This window comes from Melopsittacus undulatus, chromosome 6 (genome assembly GCF_012275295.1).
Source record: "Melopsittacus undulatus isolate bMelUnd1 chromosome 6, bMelUnd1.mat.Z, whole genome shotgun sequence".
NCBI lineage: Eukaryota > Metazoa > Chordata > Aves > Psittaciformes > Psittaculidae > Melopsittacus > Melopsittacus undulatus.
Genome location: NC_047532.1, coordinates 11,681,252 through 11,706,708, shown reverse-complemented (window position 1 = coordinate 11,706,708; position 25,457 = coordinate 11,681,252). Strand labels below are relative to the sequence as shown.

General features: G+C 38.6%; 1 protein-coding gene across 1 annotated transcript in view; it reads left to right on the top strand.

The window, feature by feature from the left end:
- Positions 1-25,457, top strand: part of PATJ (PATJ crumbs cell polarity complex component) — a 153,289-nt gene that overhangs the window by 4,737 nt on the left and 123,095 nt on the right. Inside the window, exons 2-13 of the mRNA XM_034063832.1 lie at positions 765-820; positions 903-1,069; positions 2,720-2,911; positions 4,269-4,408; positions 6,175-6,373; positions 8,021-8,149; positions 9,872-10,084; positions 13,666-13,768; positions 15,143-15,231; positions 16,493-16,628; positions 16,930-17,064; positions 23,850-23,926. Of these exons, the coding sequence (XP_033919723.1) occupies positions 799-820; positions 903-1,069; positions 2,720-2,911; positions 4,269-4,408; positions 6,175-6,373; positions 8,021-8,149; positions 9,872-10,084; positions 13,666-13,768; positions 15,143-15,231; positions 16,493-16,628; positions 16,930-17,064; positions 23,850-23,926 (1,602 nt within the window). The 5' untranslated portion in view covers positions 765-798. The remainder of the gene's footprint in view (positions 1-764; positions 821-902; positions 1,070-2,719; positions 2,912-4,268; positions 4,409-6,174; positions 6,374-8,020; positions 8,150-9,871; positions 10,085-13,665; positions 13,769-15,142; positions 15,232-16,492; positions 16,629-16,929; positions 17,065-23,849; positions 23,927-25,457) is intronic.

Sequence of the window (25,457 nt, the reverse complement as noted above, 5' to 3'; positions counted from 1 at the left end):
GAGGAGTGTGATAAAGGATATTCTGTTCCTTAAAAGCTTGTCATGTGCATAGAAAAGGGAAAGGTGAGCTTCTGTAGGAGAAGGGAATGGGCTTCTTTCACCTGCTTAGCACCAGGGCTGTGATTAGAACTGAACTCCCTTAGGAATGTGTTGTAACAGGGATTGATTTGGCCAATTTGGGGCCTCAATATGATGTTGTCTTGTGGGTGGAGGGAGCTTCATTGTTTTACAGGAAGATGCAAGTTTTCTCCTATGTTGCCATGCAGCAGGGCTTAGCTGTCATGATAAGTATACCGTCTACAATAATTAATGGTGTGGAAAGTCTCTTTTAAAAAATAGGAAGATTTTTACTGTATGTATATTTGAAAGATCACAGCTTTAATGTCCATATTCAAAATGATTTGGTTGAACATAGCTGTGTTTCAGTTTTTGTGCATAATAACCTGATTTTTATAACCAAAACCAGGTTTTTATAACATGCATTTTTACTCATATTTGAAAGAGTTGTTCATATTCCTCCCAGGGTATGGAAAGAAAACACACAGAACAAGGAGAGATTTTGGGATGTGCTGAGGCTGCAGTGCAACTATATTGAGCTTTGTTGAATAGTTGCTGTAAACCACAGGGGTAGTAGTATTCTTCTTTAATTAAATTTGTTATAGTTAGCTTAGTTTTTCATTACTGAATTTGTTGACTGTGTATCTGTTAACATTCTGCTTGTGTATGTAACTTATTCATTTGATTTCTTTTTAAACCTCATCTAGGTTATCCTGAGGAATTCCAAAAATACCCTTCACCATGCCTGAAAATCCTGTTGCAGGTATGTAGCCTGAAAGTGATTACTCTTGTTACCCAGCAAGGAATGAAGCTTCATTCCTAACATGTATTGCTTTGTGGTGCAGACAAACAGCAGGTGCTGCAGATCCTTGATCGTCTGCAAGCAAAACTGCGTGAGAAGAGAGATTCCCAACATGCTGAAAACCTGACTCTTCTACGTAACACACTCAGGAGCCCTTTGTTTAACCAGATCCTGACTCTCCAGCAATCCATCAAGCAGCTGAAGGAGCAGGTGAGTGTAAAATGACAGTTGTTGGTGGGATGATAACTATGGTGAACTTGGAATGTAAAACAGGGTATGTAGGTGGGTGTTAATGAGGCCACTCTCATTAATCAGCTGTGACTTGGTGTGAGTGAATATTGGGCTTTTTGTTTTGGTCGAGTTAGTATCTACAGAGCCACTACTGAAAAGAGAAGTGGTATTGCCACAAACAGATCATAGGGCAACATGCTTTGAAAGGAATGCAGAAGAAGCAGGCACTGAGAACCACATCAGCTGGGAAAAAGCATCTGCAAAAGACATCAGCTCTAGTATTTTCAGTTCTGAACACAGTTGGAACTGGGATCCATTGTTTTTCACAGAAGTTAAATACTGTTTATCAGCTAACTGACAGCATCTTTTCTCCTTAAAAGACATCATCACTTAGTTCCTGCTGACTGGTACAAGAATGATTAACCTGCTTTGGGGAAAAAAATCTAGGAAACCATTTCTGAAGATTTGTCTAGCTCTGATGCAGATGTACCCAAGCTAGCTTTAAATAACTTGGCTTCAGCAGTGGAAGGTCCTTCTATGAATTGGTTTATAGTGCTAACTGACCCTTAGATTTTGTGGACGTGAGCATCAGTGACACCTCTGCATGAACAGGTCTCACCGTGCAGTTAGCAGAGTCAGGCATGCAAACTTAAAAACAGGGACTAACTTGGCATGTCCTAAGCAGCACCAATCCCTGTCTCTGCTGCTGCTGCCCTGAAGATCATTTATCTAAGATCATACTTCATGACAGTGGCATAATTGATTTTATATTCAGAATGTCCAGAATTATCATATCTAGAAAATTTAAGTTTTCTTGAAATTCTTTTTAAGCATGTTTTTAAACATATCTGTCCCATCCTTGGCACAGTGTTCAAGGCCAGCTTGGGTGGGGCTTGGAACAACCTGCTCTAGTGGAAGGTATCCCTGCCCATGGCAGGGGGCTGGAACTGGATGAACTTTAAGGTCCTGTCCAGTCCAAACCATTCTAGGATTCTGTGTCTGACATGAGCAGATTCATTCAGAATGGGACTTTTCAGTTTACCGTGTTGCACTGGGAATATTTCTTCATTTCTTCATTATCTGTCAGACTGGAAATTGAACTGCAAGTTTTAGCAATAATAGCATGGCCAAGGGTGGGTAGTTTATACCCCAGGCTCTCTCTGGGAAGGAGGTAATAGAGAGCAGGCCTTTGGCTCCTGAGTGACTAAGTGGCTCTTAAAAAAAAATGGATTCTTGTGCCAAATTTGTCTAGGTTTGCCTGACAGTTTCAACAGCACTTGAGTGATTCTTTAATGTTCAGTGCTTTTTGCACGTGCTGTTTCTGGAATATCAGGGTGAAAAGAGAATAATGGGCCAGGCAGGGAAGCATCATGAAAGAAGCAGAGAAAATGAGTGGACTAGAAACACAGCTGAAATATTCAGGGAACTTTCCTTCTGAGAAACAGTTTAAACTTAGTAGCTTGGTTATAGCTTATATATTAACATTGCCTTATTTATACAGGTGAGTATATTTGTGTTAATAGGCATCTATGAGCATATGTATGCTTTCTTCTTTGGCAGTCTTCACACAAAATGATACATGTAGGAATCTCTTAATAGTTTTTCTACATCTTTGTTAATTTTCAACAGCTCAATTATATGCCTCCTGACCGTTCTGTAGATTTTGATTTTACCAAGAGAGGGCTGCTAGTCTTTGCTGACAAATCAATTGCTGCTGGGAGCGTGTATACACCATGCAGTTCATTTGAATCCAAAGCGTCTACCTTCACTCCAAACCTGGGAGTTAATGAATTTAACCAAATCATCCAACAAATGGCAAAGGTAAGGCTTTCAGGTTTAGTGAACCAAACTTATTTTCCTTGAATGTCAAAAGTTTTTCTTCCAGGCTTTTGTAGTACGTTTTCAAACATGCTTTTTTGCTGTCTATCTTGGAGTGTGATGCCTCCTAGCCAGAGTAGAAGTGCTGAGGATACCTTTGCCCTGTGAAAGATCATGCAATGGTCTGGTGTTTGGGTTTGTTATTGTTTTTCTTTCTTTGCCATGTTTTTTTTTTTGCCTTTCTACCAAAGGCACTAACATAGATAAGAAATTACAGTTGTCAGAAATTGTTTTGGGTATTTGATGACACTTAATTGAAAATGGATGTTTTCTGCTTAAACTTATTTTGATAGGGAGACTTATTTTATCAAGCACATTTTTAGATTGGAAATGTCCCAGCTTGGTTAATATATGGACAGTGCAAATGATTAAAAGACGTGGCGTGTAATATTTTATTTAACTCTTCATTTAGTATGTCTAAACTTTGCCAGGCAGATGCTGATTTCATTAACATGTGATGTAGCATGTACCAGATGCTTATGGAAGTTGTACAGGTGCAGACACCACCCATGTGGGATTGGCATTTATACCACAAATGTATTGTTCTGTGTTACTTTGAACCATTAATGTAATTGGTTACTCAGGCCTTGCTATAGTAAGTAACTGTTGCTAATTGCCTACCTTAATGTAGCTGTAATATTTTGAGCATAACTCTTCTCATTACTGTGTCATTAACTCATCAGATAAAAGATTTAGCAGTGAGGACTGCACATTATTTTAGATAAACCAGCTGTGATGGCAGTGCATTATCTAAGTAATATTTCCCAGTAAACACCCCCAGAAATCTCATATTAGAACTGAAAAGCAAGCAGCTTTTCACAAAAGCCAGCTCTTTGTAGCATTTAGTGTGAAGTTGCACGGAGGGGAAGGAAATTAAGTTCTTTATTTAAAAGCTGCAATCTTTTGAACACACACCTAAAAATCAGCATTAAACACAAGGGGAGCCAAAAGACAGGTCATTTAGTTTAGCTATGCAGCGTTTCCAGAAATCTCAAATATATTGCTCTAGACAGCACTTTGTTCATAGTTTTCATCCAGTTTGGAATTCATCTCATAATGTGAATGAAGTGTGAAAGCAGCTCTTAAATTCCCTGAGGTTTCAGAACCTCAGAGTACTCACATATCCAATACTTTGCTATATTAAAAATAATAAATGGAGGAGCTTTTATAGAAATAACATATTCAGTATTTTGCCTTTGTTTATTCTTAGGAGGCGAATAATTCTCTGGGTGTTCATAAATCTTAAATTAGCTCATTGTATTACGTTAAAAATTAGTATATATTTTTCTCTTTTTATTAGGGGAGGCAAATAGAATCAATAAAGATTGAAAAGCCTTCTGTTGGAGGTCTTGGATTTAGCGTGGTTGCCCTTAAAAATCACAGCTTGGGAGAAGCTGGTATCTTTGTCAAGGAAGTCCAGCCAGGAAGCATAGCTGACAGGTGAGATCTTTATAATTGTATTGGAAAATTGCAGTGTTTCCATGAAGGGAAATGTCATGACTTTCACACTGAAAACTCTATCAGCCTCACATGTTTTTCTGGGTTATCTGGTGGGATGTTTTGATGGTGGTATCTTGAATTCTGGCTTTTCAACTAAACGGCCTTGTGTTTTGAGGATCGGATTTTCTGATGAGTTTTAAATATCTGAGCCATTCATAAATGGAATTTCCAGAAATCATGACTCACTTGAGAGAATCTTGAGAACTGATTAAAAAAACAAAAGAAAATTCAGAAAAGAATACAAGGAAAATAAAAATTAGTCTTCATTTGATTCTTTTATGCATTGTGTCCCTGAAATATTTTCCCCCTCGTTTCTTTATTTATGTGCCTATGACAATGCCCTATTTATAGTTGCTTTTACTGTTTGTTTCCTGTGTAAATTTAGATCCAGTCCTCCTGACAGATCCCTGCACAGATGTCATCATAGAATCAAGGCTTCAGGCAGTTTCTTCCTGTATTGTCTGTGGGTTTTCACCCAACAACAAAAGGCAGAGCAATCCTTTAAAAATAAAATGTGATTGTAAAACCACAAGAGTTGGCATGAGACAAATGCAGTGCTTGGAATTATGTTTCAAGAAAATGTGTCTAGATTTCAAGTCATTGGTGTCACTTTTTAAATAACACATGTCAGGAAGTGCCAACACAGGATGACAAAAAGAGTGGGGAGAGGTTGGAGTGATAATGGCTATGGGCCCACAGAGAACACACCAGAGAACTCTTAAAGAAAAGCATATTAGGCTCTTTCAGAGTGGAGACAGATGGACTGATCCGGATGTCAAAGGAGGGTGAATATCTCACTTTAGGATTTGATGACCTGCTGCTCACTTTCTTTGATGAGAGAATCTAAAATATGGTTCGTGCTTGAAGAAAGTGATTTCTGGGAAACATCTTCAACGTCGCATGATAAAAAGGAGGCTTAAAATGCGTTAGTTAAGATGTGCAGTTATATTGTTTCGGAGTTTATAAATTTCCCCAGCAGGCTTCCTATTTTGCTTCTGAGACAAGATGTCCTGGAGACTTTTTTTTGGATTCCTACAGAGCTTTGAAGGCAGTGTCTGTCTAAGTAACAGTTTGGTCTCGTGCTCAGAATGAATATTTAACAAAGGAGATGAGTGATGGTTTCTCTCTTGTCACAAATCTAAATTCATCACTAGGGCGAATTAACTGTGACATTGTGTATTATCTCAAGGTATAACTTGAACTGTGTATTGCTCAAAGGAAGTTTCATGCCTGAAGTTTGATACTGTAAATTCTGAGTGAAATAAAAATATGCAGCTCAACAATCTTTGGATTAAATAATGATATAAACCAATATCCTAGCCTGAGTTGTGCATACTTGAAGACAGTATCATGTAGTGCTAAACATAATGAAGAATAGTTCCTAGTTCATTATGTAACTACAAAAATATTTTTTTCATGCCCTGTAATTCAATGTTATCAAGAAAAGATGAGGGAATTTCATGGAATTTTGAATAGAAGCAAAGGAAAATATTGAGCACATATCTGTACTATGTTAAGGTTGGAACACAGTACGTTGCATGTAGTTTGGGTGTTGGTGAAGACAGTCTAATAGCCAGATTTTAAAAAACTATATAAATATTTAACCTTGCATAATTGTATATTTTGCATATTCTTATTTAAATTACACAAGCCTCTTGTGAAGTCACTATGCTGCTTTTTACATTTTCTTTCAATGTTTTGTTCAGGGATCAAAGACTAAAGGAAAACGACCACATACTGGCCATTAATTGCACCCCATTGGATCAGAACATTTCCCATCAGCACGCTATTGCTCTCCTCCAGCAAGCCACAGGATCCCTACATCTGATCGTGGCTAGGGAGCCAGTTCAAGGGAACAGCAGAACTTCAGCTGTCTTATTAAGTGATATAAATCCACCTGAGACTGTGAGTTATTGTAATACTGTCAAAATCAGATTTTGAACTATGCTGGATATTTTTTTGTGGTTATGTTTGTGTTAGCAGGCTTTGCATATAGGGATTCTTTTCTTTAATCAGATTTTCTGTGTGATGACATTTCATTTAGACTGATCATGCAATAAGTATAAGGCTGCTGCAAAGCTGCGTGAGGTTGTTATAAAATAGATCTTGGGTTTTTAGGGGATAGCAGAAGCTGTAGTAGCTCAACATATTCTTAACAGCAGGATTTGTTCAGCACAGGCTGGGTAAAGCATTTTACATGTATACCCAGCTGAAACTTAGTTGTGCTCAGCAATTAAAGATGCTCTGATTACATCTTAAAAGAGTGTAAATGTAACCTGTCCTGAGCACTGCTTGAAATACCCCAACCAATTTAAACTTAAACTGCTCAAAACAAAATGCCTTGTCTTTGCTTTAAAAACAAACAGAAAGTACCTGCTAAAGAACCTCTCAATCCCTGTTTATTTATCAGTTGGGGGGGGGGGTTAAGTTATAATTTAAATCGATTGTGAGCCCTTTTGTTTTCTTGACCGAGGAGAGATTGTCACTGGGACATGTAATAAGCTGAACTTCCATCTGTGTTCGAAACATATGGTCCAGGTGGCTTCACTGAATTTGGTCGAACTGCATACCTTAATCCAGGGCTTGCAGTATTGGAATCTTAATTTATTATGCTAGTAGGTTTTGATGAAAATCTGCTTAAGGCCAGTGCTTTTCCTTATTCTCAGTAATTATTTCCTTCATGATTATTCCAGAGCTAGTGAAATCCGAAGGTTTTAGTGGATAATCAATATTGTTTATTGCACTGAAAATTTTAAAGAATTAAACTTTAACTGCTTTTTCATTGAAAGATCTGCACTGAACAGACTAACAAAATAAAATACAAATATATCTCTCTACAGGGGGTCTTTAAACTTCTTTTATGATATTTAACTGGCTTTGGCAAAGATTTTCAGTATGCTAATAAATCCTTTATTCACAGAAGACTTAAATCTGCCTACTTGCTCCATTTTGGTTTCTATGAGATACTAATCTGACAGAAACATTGGCTGAGTTTGGGTTGCTTAACAGCTTTGTTATTTTCAGATTGTCTTGTAGAACATAAGGTCATGGTACAGTGTAGCTTAGAAACATGCTTCCAATTCAGTATGGCAGAACATTGTACTGCGCTATTAATTCAGCATGTACTGGTGGTGTTTAGAGTGTGTAAGTGAAATAACAGAAATAATCTGGGCAATGCTAAGTGAAAACTAGGCCAGTGCAAGCCTCTGTTTTTCTCTGTTGTTTGTAATATTCTTGATTTATGAAAAAGTAAAAAGATAGTTTTTTGTTTTGGCAAGAAAATCTTGAAATTGGTTTTTCTTAGTCAAGCTTTTTTTCATAGTATCCTGTTATCCTGAAAGCAAAGGACAAAGTGTATGTTTAAAAACAGATGAGAAATCCCACTGTGTATTTATAAGGAAATGAAGCTGACTGAACAAAATCCAACAGATCTCCAATATGTGGGGCAGGGAGAGAAAATTGCTCTGATTAATTCTCATTCCTGGTACATGTGAAAGTGAGAAACATTAAAGATCAGCTGAAATTAAAATCTCCTGTTTCTATTAATTGCAGATTCACTGGGGCCACATTGAAGACGTTGAGCTGATTAACGATGGTTCAGGATTAGGCTTTGGAATTGTAGGAGGAAAATCGAGTGGAGTAGTTGTAAGAACAATTGTTCCTGGGGGATTAGCAGATCGGGTAATTTGTTATATTATGTCACTTCTTGTTTGATTGTAGAGTATAATTAACTGGTTTTGACAGTCTTAAAATAAACTAATACACTTCAACAAAAGGAAGCTGATAGCATCAAAGTCTGAATGCCAACATATACGTTATAAATAAATGTTGAAGCTATGATTGAGGAAAAAGTCAGCACCTGATATGAATTAAGTTGTTTCTCAGACGTGCTCTGGCTTTTATAACATTGAGCATGAAGAAATTTGGAAGAGTTGTCTAACCTTCAGATACATTCAGATTATTTGTTCTCCCCCAGACTGACCAAAGGCTGAAAATATCAAAAGTATTGAAAGTATTTGAACATCCTCTATAGAATTTGGGATATTTGAGACAAACTCTCCAGATGAAGTGCCAGGCAAGAGAATCTGCCTGGCAGACTGAACAATTGAAGTAATTGCATTGCAAATTTCACTTCATAGATTGAAGATGTCCTGGTTTTAGTGGTTTTTATTTTAAAGGGGTTTCATCCCTGCCTTGCTGTCTCACCAGTTGAGAGAAACACTTAGGATTGATGCAAGCTCTTTATAGTTATTGATACCTTTTAAAGTTGTACAGGTACAGTTTGCAGCCTTTGATTGCTAATCTTTAGAGGCTCAGTGCTGAGTGTTGATACATTTTTAGGAGTAGAACATGTACAATAGCAAAACAGATATGGATTTTTAATGTGAATTTGGTTATGTCAGGTTACAGTGTTTGAGGTCTGGAATGCATGCAGATCTGGTAGGTGGCAGAGGTGCTTCCTCTAGTATAGGATGGAAACAAAAACTGGAGATTCAGAGAGCTTTACTGGAAAATGTTGGCTTTTCCTTGGCTTCCGCTCTCTGAACCTGTCATCTATAAATGAGTATTTTTTAATTACTCTGTAACACCTGTTTTGCTGTAAGGAATAAAGTGTTTTGGCTACAAATGAAGGATATAAGTTAAGAGCTCACCACATCATTCTCAGCTGAATGAGACATCACTAAGAACGTGAAATAATGAGCACATACATACCCATGTTAAAATTGAGTGAGTTTGGAAATGAGTTTGAGTTAGTTCTGGGCAAAATTTTGCTATGAGTGCAGTATAGATGAATGCATCTAAGGTGGTGCTGATCAATACCAGCTGAGGATTTGGTCCTGTGAATGCTTGCTTATAATAGAAATGATGATGGAGGTCATGAATCATAATTCTAATGTAAAAAAATGGTTTATATGGGGTCTTGTTACCTTCAGTGGATTTACTCACCCACATTGGAGCTAGTCATATGAGAAAAGAATTGCCAGGGTCATATAGGAGTATTAGGAAAAACTCTTAGAAATCTTAAATCAGAATGCTGTGTTTTGTATTCTAGCCCCTACCTGTTGAGGTATATTCTATAAAAGAACAATACTTAAACTGAGAGATTATAAAACATTGTTGCTGTCTGTTTTCTCCTAAGTGAGAAAAGTAACCACTTAGGAATGGTGCTGTTCAACTTGTATATCTTACCCTGTGTTGAAAGGGTTGATTTACCACTGTTAACTACTGTGGCAATGCAAATGCTTCCTCGAATTATTGAGTATGTTGCCTTTGTGGTCAATTTTATTTTTTTGCTCCCATGGCCATGAGGATGCCTGTGCACACTTATATTTTGTAATGGAAAAGATATTTTATGTATAAACTGGCAACATTTTTATTTTTCAATTTTATTTATGTCTGAAGGATGGGCGGCTCCGGACAGGAGATCACATCTTAGAGATTGGAGGGACCAATGTGCAAGGAATGACCAGTGAACAAGTTGCCCAAGTGCTGAGAAACTGCGGGAATTCAGTTAGGATGATTGTTGCAAGAGACCCAAAGTGTGAAATTATGGAGGCTCCACCAGCTCCTGTGAGCTGGCCAGTCAGTACATTACCTTCCTTTCCAAATGGAAATGTAAGTATCTGGTATTTGCTTATGACAATTTTAAGCACGTTTGTGGCTTGTGATCAGAAAGGAGGAGAAGAATGTTCTTGAGACCTAAAGTGCTTCTCTTCTGAGCTTCCAGATATCATATGCATGTGTTTAAGTGGTCATTATTTGAGCCCTGCCTTCTATAATCTGCTCTTTTCCTGTATGTTATTAATACCTGTAATCTTGGGATCAGAATGACCAGCTTTCCAGAATTTATTTCAGAGTGGGTAATTTAATTACCAAGGCCATAAACATTATCAGTAGATGGGACTTTTAGTTCTTCTTAGCTCATTACATCTTTGCTAATCAATCATTTGGAAGTGGATTTAAAACTTAACTGTGAATTTCCCTAGTCTGAAACTCAGAGCGCCGTGGCCACACCAGAATTATTCAGCACAATCATCTTTTTATGAAACAGAAGTGTAATGTTTTCATAGTCTACGCTACTGTCTGTGATAGGAAATATATCTAAAAATTTTGAAACTTGTTTTAGCAAATCTTATCATGGTCATATCAAAGTCTCTTGTTTTTGAAGTCATTCTTTTCAGTTTTGAGTAATTAAAATCAACAAATGCTACACTAAGTGTACAGTAGGTCTTGAAACATAAACAAAGCTGTGCTTGTGTACCATCTGCTACTACTGTGCTGCTTAGATTTAGGTGTAGAATCTGAGTAGCCTTTTCTTTCTTGTCTAGTTTCTTGAATGTGAGTGAAGAGAGCTATTTTTTTGAAGCACCAGCTACATATGTCAGGTTACCAGTCATATTGCTACAAACTCACCTTCTTGCTTACTGGGCATAGTCACTGCAAAGGCAGCCATTGGCTTTGTGTCTTGCATCTCTCTGGAAGAATGTGGCTGAAATATTTTGGGTTCTTCTCAAGCTCCTCTTAGGAGGACTGGTGTAGTAGGAAACAGAAGAGTCAGACAGATGGGAGGGAGTAATTTGTGTACATAAGGTTGGAAGTCTTAAAAGTGGGCTTGCCTAGTACTCCAAAAAAGTCTTTCATAGAGAATCAGCATTGCTACGAAGCACTCTTTTCTGGCTGTATGATATTTTCCAAGGTCCACATTTATGGTCCTAGTTTTGTTTTCTCTGCAAAGGACTATGTTCTTAATTCCTCACCTTAAATGTGGGCCTGTTTGTCACTGATAGACCTCGAGCATTGAGATGATGCATACTGTCTAAAATGTTATTCCTTCTCAATGTCTTCTCAGTGTTCTCCTTATTCCTGATATGTAGTTTAGAGGGGGAAAAAATTATGTTTCAATTTCATCTACTTTCTGAATATCATCTGCTTTCTGAACTAAATTATGCCTTCAACTTTCTTCAATTCTAAACTCCTCTTTCTGGTGTTGAGAGATTTGAATAGCCAAGAACAGTGGCTAATCTGAATGTATTTATTAATTTAACGATGAATTTCATGATCCACCTTTCAGTTTGTGTTTGATTTACAACAGCACTTTTTCCTTGATCAAATTTCTCTCTGGTTTCTGAGTACTCTAACTAGCTGCGAGCTTTCAAATAGTAAGTATTTAACTTTTCTTTTTTTGCAAACCAGCAGAAAGGCATTTTTAACACATGGTTAGGTTTTTTCAGTTGTATTAATATTTTATTTCCTTTCAATTTTGTATAGTAGAGAATAGCTGAAACTACTCATGTCTTTGCATGGGCACAGCAGTCGTATTATTTGTACCTGCCAAGATACTGATGGCACTGTTAGCAACCTACTTGTGCTGACTGGATTTAGGATTCCATACTTAGGTTTTTCCAGGCTCCACTTCCAGTGTTTTGCATTCTACCAGTAACATTATGTAAATGAATAGTCTGTAGTACCAGAGCATAGTCTATAGCACCAGAGGCATGACTGTAAAGGGCTTTTGACTGTCAGAATAACAGGGCTCTCAAGGCCATAGCTCCATTTCAGACGTTGCTATAGGCTTGTTTACTCTTTTGGTTCCCTATCCTAAAGATAAGTGATAGAGCATTGCAGCTTCATCTCCCTCAGTGTCTTATGGATCAAGAGAGTTGAAAACATTTAATGAGCTGAATGAGTTAGTGAGTGGAGGGAGGTGTGTGTGATAAGGAGATAGCTGTCCATTTCTCTTTCAGTGAAAAGTGAAATAGTCCATAACATTGGCCTACTTTAATATAACTCCTTCTAAAGCTGGTATTTCACAAGCATTTGATTAAACTTCTCTTTTGTTTTGCAATTCTCTGGTCCATTTTTTGCTGTTGGCAGTGACACTATCCCTCCTGATTTCATCGCTTTAACAGACCTTACTCTGATCATCATCTTTTTGATCTCATTGGACTGTATCTGATTACTGAACACAAACAACTTTATGTATTTTAATTTATCCCTTGAAATCCCAGCTCTATGTGCTTGTTTGTTTTTATCACCAGTATCTTTAGTGGGTCATGTTTGAGCTCTCTTTGGCAGGTTTGATTTTTGTTTGTCAGAGTAGAGTTGCACAGGCCAACCTTATGGGAACCTTTTTCCATATACTTGTCCAGTGTAAGGTCAGATCATTTATAATCCTAGCTAGTGGCTTTTATGGTTTTTTGGTAATTGTAGTAAGTGGAGAAGTTGGAGAACAGGTCATGTTATATGCTTCTCTTCTCAAGTATTGTTTGTTATGAGAAATCCTCACACCAGTTCAACAACAAAGCTTTTACAGTGAATTCTCTGCCTTCCTCTTTTAGGTCTTACAAATATTTTATCACTTAATGTGAACTAATGAGTCTTTTGCTTCCCATTGCCTCAGATAACCTGGAGGTTTCCAGTGCTCTCTGCAGTTTAGGGGGCATTCAAATCTGGGCAGGATAAAAGCAAACTTGTTAAGCTTATGTGTGTAAGATTGGCTTTCGGAATGGTTTGTGTTTTGGGATCTAGCATTAAAATAAGCTCAAACACCTACCTTAGTCACCCATGTCTGGATTTAAGCAGGCAACTGCTGTAGTAAAGATATGCCTGTTGTGTGTATGTGTGGTTTCTTTCATTTCAGGGCAGCAAGCCTGGTTCTGAGATCCCTTTCCTGTTGCCCCTCACTTCCTTAGTAGATGATAACAAGGAGAGAGAAGCAACACTTTCTGACAGAATGCTGTTGTGTGATAAGACTCTGTATTTATACCAGGGGTTTTTTGCTTCTTAACTGTCCAGTATAAAGAGCTCAAGCAAGTGGATTCATAACACTGTTTATCAGGACATATGAAAGGGAGAGAAGAAATAGCGAGGGCTTCTGCTGTCTTGTGAGTTTGTTGTTAACACATGGCAGTGGAATCCAAATGGAAATGACCCCTCAGCAGTCTAAAGAAAACCTTTCTTTTCCATAAAATATAAATACTACACCTTTGACATGTATGTGGAGAAAGCATTAGGAAAGAATATAAAAAGCACCTTATTTTCACCAAATCTTGGGTATATCTCTTTTACAAACATGATCCCTTCTAAAAGAGGAAAATCAAAATCACTGTTCATTTCTGAAGGTTTTAACTTGCAATATTGTAATGGTACTTAGCAATTTTTGAGCTATTTTTTACTGTTTTCTGCTTTATTTATAGGATAATACCAACCTCCTTGAGACTTATGATGTTGAACTTATAAAAAAGAATGGCCAAAGCCTAGGGATAACAATTGTTGGATATGCTGGCACATGTGATGTAGGTGAGTTCTACAGGATTTGGTGAAGTCTAGGATGTGGTTTCTCAAATATCCTTTACTTACTGTAGAGAAAACGAATGGTGCTTCCTTGAAACAGTGTAACTTGGAAAATCTGTGCAGAAGATATCTGGAGAACTTGCTGCAAAGTGAGATTCAGCCTTGCCTTTGGCAGATGGCCGATTCAGTGCCTGTGCTAGGATATGGGGACATGGAATCAGCTTGGGGTTGTTTTCCCCAAGTCCTCTTTAAATTAGAGCTGTTAACTTCTTTTCAAATATTGGCTTCACAAATGATAGTATCTTTACAGTTGACTCTGAATATCTGGGTTTACACAAAAGGGTGGTGCTTTTTATCCCCTCCCTTCCTCGAGGGACTCCAGAAAGTATTCTGGGAATGTGGTGCAGCTGGGATTGCTCTCCAGCTCTCTTTATCCCAGGAGATTCTATTGTGTTACTGGTCAGGAATCCCAGGCCAGTGCAGTGAGCACTGGGAGCTGGGATGGGGAGGAGCATGTGTCAGGCAGTGGGAAAAGGCAGTTTGTGAAGCACCAGGAGGGGTTTTGCTGTGCATGGACAGATGATGTTGGGCAGGCCCATGGCAGGTGGGTTGGAACTAGGTGATCTTAAGGTCTATTCCAACCCAAACCATTCTATGAGGTGTCTGATGAAGGTTAGTGTTCCGAAAAGGATGAATGAAGTGTCAAGATTCAGTAGAATAAAAGCATCTCATATTTTACAGGAGTTTGTGGAAGGAAAGGGTTACTGTTTCAACTGACGGTTAGAGTTCTTATACTAGGGTTTTTTGGTTTTGTTTCCTTGTTCTAATTGGAAGTTAGAATTAAGACTCAAATGTCAAACATGACAAAGGATAGCTTTTCTGTTTTCCATGGTTTTCTCTTTTCTTTTTCCACTTCTCTTTTTTAAGGAACAATCCTCTTTGGTTAAGATTTAAAGTACTAAATTCCTTAGCTGTAAGATGGTTGAAGTCCTGATCAAAGTACTTAAGCACATACTTTACATTTAGCTTAGGTAGTCCTATTGAAATCGAATGCAGCATGGATTTAAGTGATTGTGCTTTAAAGCCTGGGTAAGCACAAGGATGAATCCATGGAGGAAGTGGCCTTGTGTGAGCCATTTTAAGGACAAAATGTGGAGCTCAGTGTACCGGTAGTTGTGTTTGTGCTGTTTGTCCCATCAGAGATCTCAGTTTTCGATGCCAAGCTGTGTGAATGTAATATGCAAATGGTGATGGTTTACAAAATCATAACTTTGTGGATAGAAGTGTGTGAAAAGGGCTGTAATTAAAAATCTTAAGAAAAGAAACAAATGAGCTTAATATAGTAACTTGTTTCTCTTTCTCCCCTCCCTCTGCTGACAGAACCTTCAGGGATATTTGTGAAGAACATAATACCTGGGAGTGCTGCTGACCACAATGGCCAAATTCATGTTCATGACAAAATTGTTGCTGTAAGTAAAATAGTCTGCTTCTGTGTTCTTGTGGAGCTAATGCCTCAGTACACATCTTGGTGTTAAAAGAACAACGTAGTAAAGACTTTCTAAAATGAATTAAACCTTCTCTGCTTTGCAGAGGAAATAATTTGGTGGTTTGTATTTGTTTAGGTAGATTTGTTACAGCAATGAGCTTTGCTTTGCTGTGATTAAATATATTATTTTATATTCAAAGTAGTAGTAAATAGTAGTTAACTGTGAAAGAGGCAAGCCTGTGGATTAGAATGTTTCAGAGTGGAGAATCTTGGCTTTTGGCCTGAAGTAAAGATGTGCAGCATTAGCCTCTGTTTGACTTGAATGGGATTTGAGGAGAGTTAACATTCTGCAAGATGTGGCACACTGTTTATGGTCCTTAATGACTGTGTAGCACGGTGTGGATACAATCAAAATGTTAATAGTCCCAATTTAGGTTGAAAAATCCAAGCTTTATGTGTAGAAAAATTAAAACCTATTGAATAACAGGGAATTGAATAATAGCCAATTTTGCATTCACAGTACAAGCAGGAATGAATTACACATTAAAATAGTCTTTTTGTTTTAAGAGATAATATTTATAGTGATATAATTTTAAATTTCCTTTAAAAATGTGTGCTGTGCCAGACCTTCCAAAGTCAGGCTCTCCTTTGTGAGAGCAAAAACTGATGCAACCGTATGCTTGTATCTGCAGCTTTGCAGTAGAAGCCCCTATTGATGCATGACCTAACAGTGAGGTAAACAGAATATTTTGGGTGTAAATTAAAATGCCTGAATTAATGTAAGAATAAGGCTTTTCAGAGTGGATTATATGGACAGTTATGTATGTAGGCTTGTGTGGGGCATGTTAGAAGTCATGAGAAAACTAACAGTGGTAATGAACTGAACAGTGTTTTAGGTTGACTACACTTGCTGCAGAGCTTCATCCCAATATTCCTCAAGCTGATTTCTGTAAGCAAAACAAACTGGACGGGGAAATCAGTGCATACTTACATATATAAGATTAGTAAATTCTGTTTTGTGGTTGCCCTATGAAGACAGGAGAAATTACTGTTGTGTTTCCTGTTAAAATGCATTTTGGTAGTATCTGATTAGTGAAATATGACTGATTAATGAGATTGTGTTGCAAATGCCACTGTCTTGGGTGCATAACCCTATAATTTCTACACAAAACAATGTGGAGTGAACAGTACAGCCTAAGAAGGTAATGTGATTACTATTATATGATACTATTGTCTTGATGTAGGTTGATGGAGTTAATATACAGGATTATACCAACCAAGAAGTAGTAGAGGCATTGCGTAACACAGGACAGACTGTCCGTCTTACCTTACTTAGAAGGAAACCTTCTACTGTTTCTTCTGAAAGACCTTCAGATAGAGGTAATCCTTTTTTATCTCCCTTTCTGCAGCTCTTTTTCAGCAACTGATTTTATTTTTCACTCAAGTTACAGTTACCTAATTTAACAATTAGGACTAAATGCTGTGTGACCCTAGGTTTTGTGAGGGCACACTGTAGCAAATGAGATACTTAAGAAGGAATGGAAAGAAACAGAAATGAGGGATTCAGGAAAATTAAGCACAGAACTCTTGTGTAGCCAAAAGAAGAGTCGTTATTAAGGCAGTGTTACTACTTCCTATATTTTGCAGCATATGACTTAGTATTTTTCATCTGTTTTCACAGTGCATCCTACTGTTCCAACCTTTGTGTCCCCTGGAGCTGTAGGGACTGAAACTAGTATGGACACTAAGAGTGAGGAAATCCAACAACAAAAGGATAATCTTCAAAATATAAAGAAGCAGAATCTACAGAAAACAGGTGGATAACAGATCTTGTATTGACTCTCCTGAGTCTTTGGAACTGTCATTAATCCATTTTCAATGCTGATGAGCTGTTGTGGCTAACTCTGTTTTAGTTCGGGTTCCTCTGAAGTAAACTTCTACCTGTTGGATCTATTGACTATTCCACTGCACCCTATCCCTAAAATGTAGCACTGTGCATTGTTTGCTTAGAGTACATTCTGTGCAATCATAGAGGCCACTGATGAAGATATTGGATAACATTAGCCCCTGTAGCAATTGACCTTCTCTCATAACTGGCTGTTGTGCCGCTGCTTAATGCTATCTTTCATCCTGGTGGTCCATCTGGTTTTCAGCCATATTTAGCCGTCATCATACCCATGCTGCCTCAGTTTCCAAAGGAGAATACCAGTGTAATTGGTGTCAAAAGCTTTGGTAAAGTTGAAGTGTATTACACTTGAATCCACATAGTGTTATCTTGGCAGTCAGGTGGTCAGTTGTTTGGCAAATCTATATTAACTGCTCCTGATTCACCTTATCATTTATGGTTTTGGGAATGGATTCCAAAAGGAAGTATAACCTCTGCAGTACCAAAGGTGAGACCGACTGGCCTATAATTCTCTGGATTTTTCTCTTTGTATGAAGTTTTTCCTTTTCCAGCCATTAGTGATCCCCCTTTGATTGCCGTATTTTGCTTTTTTGTTGGCTGGTTGGGTTTTTTTGTGGATTATAGACAGTGGAATTTCATAAGGCCTGTATTGCTGAATGCCTCCAGCTCACCAATTCCTCTTTCTAGCCCTGGTACTACTCTGATGACCTGAGCTGTCCTGTCTGTAGTCTTCTGACAGAGAAGATGTGTTCAGCCTCCTGTGCTGCCAGGGCCCTGAAACAAATTGCTGGGTGAGCTGCATCAGGAGATGGAATTCTTGGGAGTTCACATTTATTTCCTGATCCAGTCTTACCTCAATCATACCTGTTTTCATACCCTCACAGGTCTTAGGCACCTGCATCTGCAAAGTCTTTTCAAAATCTTCTGTTGCTTTCCTGTATATCTTCTCTGATGCCCATTTGTTGCAGTTTCCTCTTTTGGTACTGCAGTAACTTCATCAGAACTCATCTTTCAGGCTGCTCAGTTTGGCTTCCTACAACCTGTGACCTGAGCTGCAGCATCTTCCCTTCCTCCCTCCCTCAGGAGTTTTGGTGTGGTGTTCTGAAGGACCAGAGGCAATGCAGCAGTGAGGATGGGACATCTCTTCTAACGTATCTCCCTTTGTAGGTCATTTTCCAGAAAATGAGACAGATGTCATTTCCATGGGCATCTCTCTCACCTATGGGCCACCTGCACGTAAATGCCTTGCCCCTCTTTGCTGGTCCTGCTTATAGAGCTCCTGTTCACTGGCCTTCCTGGAGCATCAGAGAAGTAGGAAGCCTAGTACAGGTTATGTCAACTCCTGTGAGATTCCCCACTTAGCAATGAATCTCTCCTTTGCCATTTCTGTCTTGCTTGTTCTGAGCTTTCTAGCAGAACTGGAAATTGTACACCTATGCAGGCAGCTGAGAACCTCTGGTTTTACAAAGGCATAATAGGTGTAAAGACCTGATAACTGGACAGGAGTTCAAATTAGGCATGCGTTTTTGACAGCAAAGGCAATTGAACATATGGGCAGATCACAAAGGCATGGACTGCTTTGGTTTTTAGCTGACTTCTGATTCAAGGTTAAGGCTGAAGGTCTTTCCAGAAGGCATGCTTCAATTCCTCTGCAGATTTCTGGGCTCTTCTACAGGAAATTCTGGGTGAATTTCTACAGCTTGTGTTAAAGTCAGCATAAATTATCCTTATGCCTTGTAATTTTTAAGATATGTAGATGTAATAGAGGATTCTAAATTACGGCTGTCAGTGAATAACAATTTTGCTGTGATTGTGGAAGATCTGTCAGTATTAAAGACAACCTGGAAACGAGAGAAATGTAGCAGCTCCTATGCTCCATTCTGTTTTACTTTTCTGTCCAAGCCTCATAACGAGACATCCTTTGTTGTGACTTTTGCATGTTCCCAGAAATAGGAAGCCAAAACAGAGGTGGTTGAGTAGCTGAAACATGAGGTTATCAAAGCATTGTTTTAACTGCAGGAATGGAAAAGCTTATGTTGGTTTGTAGTTACAGTGGGCAAATAACCTAAGGACTGAACAGCAGGATGTATTTAGGGGCAGAAGAACCAGGAGGACTTACACTCATTATGCCATAGAGAAGAGCAACGCGTGCTGTCCTGTGTCACTTAGCCAGTTCATTATTACTGTGGCACTTTCTGTGCATAGAGTGTTTTCTTTTTCTACTGAAGAGAACAATATCTCTGTAGTCAGTTCTGACTCCTCCTGGTTGGGTTATCTGGTGTCACAGCCTGCAGATGTCTGCCCTGGTGCAATGGGAACTTTCTGAGGAATTTGTTACCTAATACCTAGTGCTGTGCAAATGTGCTCTATCAATGCCAGGATCAGTTTAGGCTGGGAACTAAAATTGCTTTTACCTGTCTTGAAGTTAATAAACTCTGCTAGTCTCAAGGTGTGTTATCTAGATATGCCTAAGTGATTCCTGTTCTGCTGATAATCAGCTTTGTTCAAACTGTTGTTTTGAGCCCTTTTCATAGCAGACAGCTTTGATGTGAATTCACTGCATCTCCATAAATACTCCAAAGCCCTCAGTTTCAAAAGGAATTTGTAACCAAGTTGTACCTATACAAGTAGCTCCCATTCAATTCCAGTATTGTGCACATCTCATGATCCCCTTCCTTGCAGCTCTGCAGGGTATGGTGTAGATACACCTGAGTCTAGCATGGATTTCATTGCCTTGTATCCATAGCTGCCAGTTGGACCCGTGCTGATTTCTTGCAGGCAGTGTGTGGTACATTGCTGGTGCAACATGTACCAAGTGTGCTACCAGATGTTTCTATTCTCCTATGTATGTATCCAAGCTCCCCTTACCCTGAAGAGTACAGGCTAAGGTGTTTGTATGTACAGTGTATCTTAGGATACCAACATTTAAACACTGAAAACATAGTTTATTTGCAGTTGGATACTGCCCTTGATATAATCTAGCAGTGCTGGTCCTCTGTGGGCCAGCAGAATACTGCCATGGGCATGGCTTTGAAACTCAGTAATGAATCAGAAGTGTTTAATGCAACAGTAAGCAAGTATCATTGCGTGATTAAACTGTGGTTTTTCATAGTGAGAAACCACTTGTAAGTTACAAGGTTCTGCAAAAGCTTTATGCATCTATAAAGTGTGTGTGTCTCTCTTAAAAAGTTGAAATACTTAGTTGCAAATTTTACTCATATTGAAATACGATGTATGAGATTTCACCTTGGAATAGACTTTAATAGCCAGGTTTAAATTCCAAAGATAGGTGCTTATTTTGGACGTGGTGATGAGCACTTCATTATAATGGTGCTAAAGTAAATACTGCTTATTTAAGGCTCTGACTAAACTCTGGAAATGCTTTTAGAAGTTTAATGCAAAAGGTATGTTCTATGAAATAGGTATTACTTCCCTTTAAGCCCAGTTGTGTGAAATTCTTATTAAATTGTGTTTCCTGGGGAGGCATTAAATAGTATTTCTAGCCAGGCAAACCCATGCTTAAGCAGTTCTGTTGCAAAGGCAACATGGTTTAGGGTGCAGTGTGTATGAGGCCTGAAACTTTCTGCTAGCAGACTACAGGCAATTAACTTAACAGCTACATCTGCAAGACTGCAGAGTGGGCAGAACTGCTTTCTTTTGCCTTCCAGCAGTACTCAAACCCCAAAGAGATGAAGATGCATGTCAGACACTTAAAGGCAGCCAGGAAAAGTATCCAGCTGTAGGACAGGTAAAGGTAGTGCATTAATGAAGTGCACTAGAGCACAGTCCACATCCTTGTATAGTAAGTTTGTGAAACCAGGAGGATAGTGCAAGAAGGAAAGATCCCAGTTTTGAAGATGTTGACAATTTTGACCAGGAAAGATGATTTTTACAACATATTAGTGATTTATTCTTGATGCTTTCTAATTAGAAATGAAAAACTGTATAGAAATGCAGGCAGAAAGATAGACTAAATATGTTGAAAATTGTTGCTTAATGAAAGCTGTTCCTGGGAAGCATTTTCATGTCTGAGGCCTTGCACATTATAGAAGATGTGGTACATACCTCAGGTCATGAGAAATCTCAGCTGGATTAGAGACTGGAAAGAAACTTCCTATTAGCTGCCATGTGGAAAAAGCTATTTTGGGGAAAAAGGTGCTTTTTAAGTGAATTGGGTGATACCATTGGAATTGAATATATTTAATCCAAATCACTCCAGCCAACGTTTCCACAGTTCTGAGGAAGTTACAAGCAAAGGCTTCAAAGTGTGTTTGAAAGAAAGAAAGAGGAAAACTTCAAATGGGGACATGCATCAACACCTGCTCTGAGCAACTCATAGATTTAGGTAATGTGTTTTTGAAGTGACAAAGAAATCTGTATTCAGCCAACTGAACACAGCTTACAGTTACAGAACTGAACTTAGAGCTTGACCCTAAGATTCATTACCCCTGATGAACCTTCAAATCTGTATTGGGCTGCACAGGGGATTGCAGGTGCTTAGGTCCTGTATGTTCACACTATAACTTTGTAATAGCGGAAAAAGAGACTAGAGAATTTCTGTCCCTGAGTAGTTCTTCAAGTAGAAGGAGTGGAAAAATGTGCTGGTGTTCTGTTCTTGCTGCAGTTTGGGAATTAAGACAGTGATCAGCCTGTGCTTAAAACAAGGCTCACAAAGAAGACTTCTCCTTAGAAGCTTCAGTTCAGTTTCAATGGAGTAAAAAAAACTTTAACTCACAGCTGAGAAATTTGGGACCATTTTTCTTCCCTTCTTTTTTATGGAAATAATTTATTTTAGCGAGAACTGTGGGCTGTATTTAAAACCCCAAGTTTTTATCTTTAGTCGGGTTTCTTGTTGGTGACAGAAAATAGTTATCTTTATTTCTGGAATCCTTGAATATCTGCATTTTCTTGAGCCTACAGGTTAAAGATGCTCTGGATATTTCCAAGTGAAATCTCACTTGATAGGCTCTGAGGAGTGTGGTTTCTCAGTATAGATCGGACAGAATGTGCTTATCTGTCATACAGTGATGGATTATGTTATGGTATAAGTTAACTTTAATTTTTGTTTTTAGTAAGCAGAAAAATTTAAAGTTACGAAATGATGTGATGAGGATTGTATTGCAAAGCTCATGTTTTACCTTTGCAGTCTACAAAAGTATTGAAAGCTGAGGCAGCTTGACCTCCCACTTCTGTAGGCTTTTGCTAGTAGGTAGGCTCTGAGCTTTTTTTACCCCTCTTGAGGTATTTTAGTCACTAGTTTGTGTGGAAAAGAGAATAGAATCATAGAATCATTTAGCTTGGAAAAGACCTTTATGATCACTGAGTCCAACTGTTCTCCTGGCATTGCCAAGTCTCCTACTAAACCATGTCTCTGATACCACATCTATGCATCTTTTAAATCCCTTCAGGGATGGTGACTCCAGGACTGCCCTGGGCAGCCTGCTCCAGTGCTTGACAGCCCTTCTGGGGAAGAAATTGTTCCTAATCTCCCATTTAAACCTCCACTGGTGCAGCTTGAGGCCGTTTCCTCTTGTCCTGTCACTTGTTACCTGGGAGCAGAGCCCAGCCCCTCCTGGCTCCATCCTCCTGTCAGGCAGTTGTAGAGAGCTATAATGTCTTCCCTGAGCCTTCTCCAGACTAAACCCCCCCCCAGGTCCCTCAGCCGTTCTCCATCACACTTGTGCTCCAGGCCCTGCATCAGCTCTGTTGCCCTTCTCTGGCCCCACTCCAGCACCTTAATGTCCTTCTTGCAGTGATCTTGTGATTTACATTCTAAATTTCACTATGGCATAGCAGCAATACAAAGTGGTCTGTGCCTTGTCTAGACATCTGACAAAATTACAGTTACTCTGGGGGAAAAATCCCAGGTTTTGTTAACTCAGACCTCAGTTGCTGCTGCTGTAGCTGCTAGATGGAATTTGCTTTAGAGTTTGATTCTTACCAGTTAAACATTTCTTCAGCTTGGAACTTTATACATGCACTGAGCTTCTGGATGAGGTCAAATGCAGGGCAGCCAGTCATTTTATGCTGTCTAGCTCTGTCAAATTGTCTTACATGAATGTAATACTGCCTTGGTTGCATAAGTAAGAAAGCTGAAAAGATATAAATGTCAAGATAGCCAAGTTCCCACGGAAGACTGGTTCAGAACTGGAGCTTATATTAAAGCTCATGTTACTTACTGGCCTAATTAAACTAGACAAGCCTTTCTACCTGCCAACTGTAGAAATAAAGTCTGTGACTGCATTGTGCTGACGCAGCCCCTTGATAACAGCAATATCTTGTCAGGTGTTTTACATCTTAAGGGAGTTCATTTTGGTGGGAGATGATGCTTCCCTGGAGTAGTAAGCATTTTTATAGCAACAAATTATGAAGCCATGTGAAATTTGTTTTGCAGCCTGAAAGAATGATTTATTTACAGTACTATATCTACAAAACTCACATCTCATCAATGCGAGCATCGTTTCTGCCTCTCCATTGAATAAATCACACGTTAGCAGTAGCTGACATTTTGCATTGTTTTGCTAAGAAAGACATTTTTGATTTGCACAGTTTGACTCAGCTTAATGCACTTTCCTTTTTGGGATTGCACCCTCTAATCTTTTATTTATACGGAATTTTTATTGAAGTACTTAGAAATAAACTTACTTCTGCATGTACAATATGCTTGTAAATATAATATTCACTTTCATATTTAGGAAGAGTCCTGCTCCCTCCAGCACATGAGCTGAAATCCAAGTGGGAAAACCTGCTGGGACCTGAATATGAAGTTCTGGTATGTTATCTTTCAATAACCTACATTCACGTATGTTACTTCTTTAAATTACCTATATGTGAGCTTAGCATTACCGGCTGTTTATAGAACAGTTTAGTGTTTGGAACAGATCACTAACATCAAATTTTGTTTCCTGTAACATCAGAGGTGAAATATAGGAATGTTATAATGAGTTGGTGGTTTTCTAGATTCTGTTTATGTAGATACTATTGTCATACACCAGACAGGAACAGTGATTTAAGAAAATCAACTGTCCTTTTAAATCTGCATCATAGCAGCCACTTAAAATATGTGGCCTTTTTTATGATTTCATTTATGATTTTATGATTTTCATTTATGGCTTATTGTGCCCTGGGAAAAAAAAAGCTCAGGATGCAGCTCTTGTATTTCATGAAGAATCTTAAAATTATATTAGAAGAGTGAAAGAAATATTCTCAAACGTGCTGGAAAATAGGAAGTAATTCATGGTAGTGTAACTTTGTGGTGCCAGTGTCTATCAGATATTTCGTCACTTCTTATTTAATAATTGCCAAGCAAAAGCTTGTTTTGATGAATCATCATAAGGAGTTGACTGAAGTTGTAATTCACTGCTGCTTTTCAGTGCTGTGTTAGCCAGTGGGTACAGAGAAAAAGCTCCAGCTGCCATTCTTTCCGAGGATGTGAAAAATTCTCACCACCACCAAGAAAATTCCCTGTTTGTCTTTGCAATGCTTGTCCAGTTGATTTAGAGACACTTATTTTTACTACTTGGAGTAGCCATCGTTCCAGTCACTCGCTGGAAGATTTAAAGTAGCTTTAAGAATTGCCTGGAGAAACTCTCTTCTCTTCTTTCCATTAGCACTCCTTTAAGATCTGAACTTCATGTAAGATTATGTACATGATGCAATAAATCTGTTCAGCTGCCCACTTCAGTTGCTTGGTATTCCCATCCTTACATTTCAAGAGTCTGATATTACTTCCCTTAGCACCATCACACTTCCCACAGAGGACGAAAACCTGCTTAGTTCGTGAAACCATCCATTTCTAATTCTTCTTTAGCTGCCGCCGGTGAAATGTCAGGAGTGAGAATGTTAACGATTGTTCCTCTTAAATAATAGAAGGAAGCTGTTGTGGCATCCTGTTTTGAAAGTAATTTTTTCACTTCTTCCACTTCTTGTTGGCAGCACCTACCTCTAGTCTTGCTTGGCTGCATTCAATAACAGTGTTTAGTTTGATTTCAGCCTGATAGTGCAGTCCCTGCTTCATGCTATCCTCACTCCTACACTCACCTCCCAGAAAGTCACCTTGAAAGTGCCTGCAGGTTTGAGTATTCACTCAGAAGTGTTTCTCTTCAAAGGAAATAGCTGTTTGAAGAGAGAATTTGCTGTCGCTTATGGCTTTGGTATTGCTGATCCTTTGTGGTACCAGTGGAAGGAGCGGAGGTCCTGCTGAAACAGAGAGACCCTGGAAGTCTGTACAGGGATATATAACCGTGGGGTGTTTGTCACCAGGTGTCTAAGCGTGAGCAATCAAGCTGAGGAGTTATGAGTCA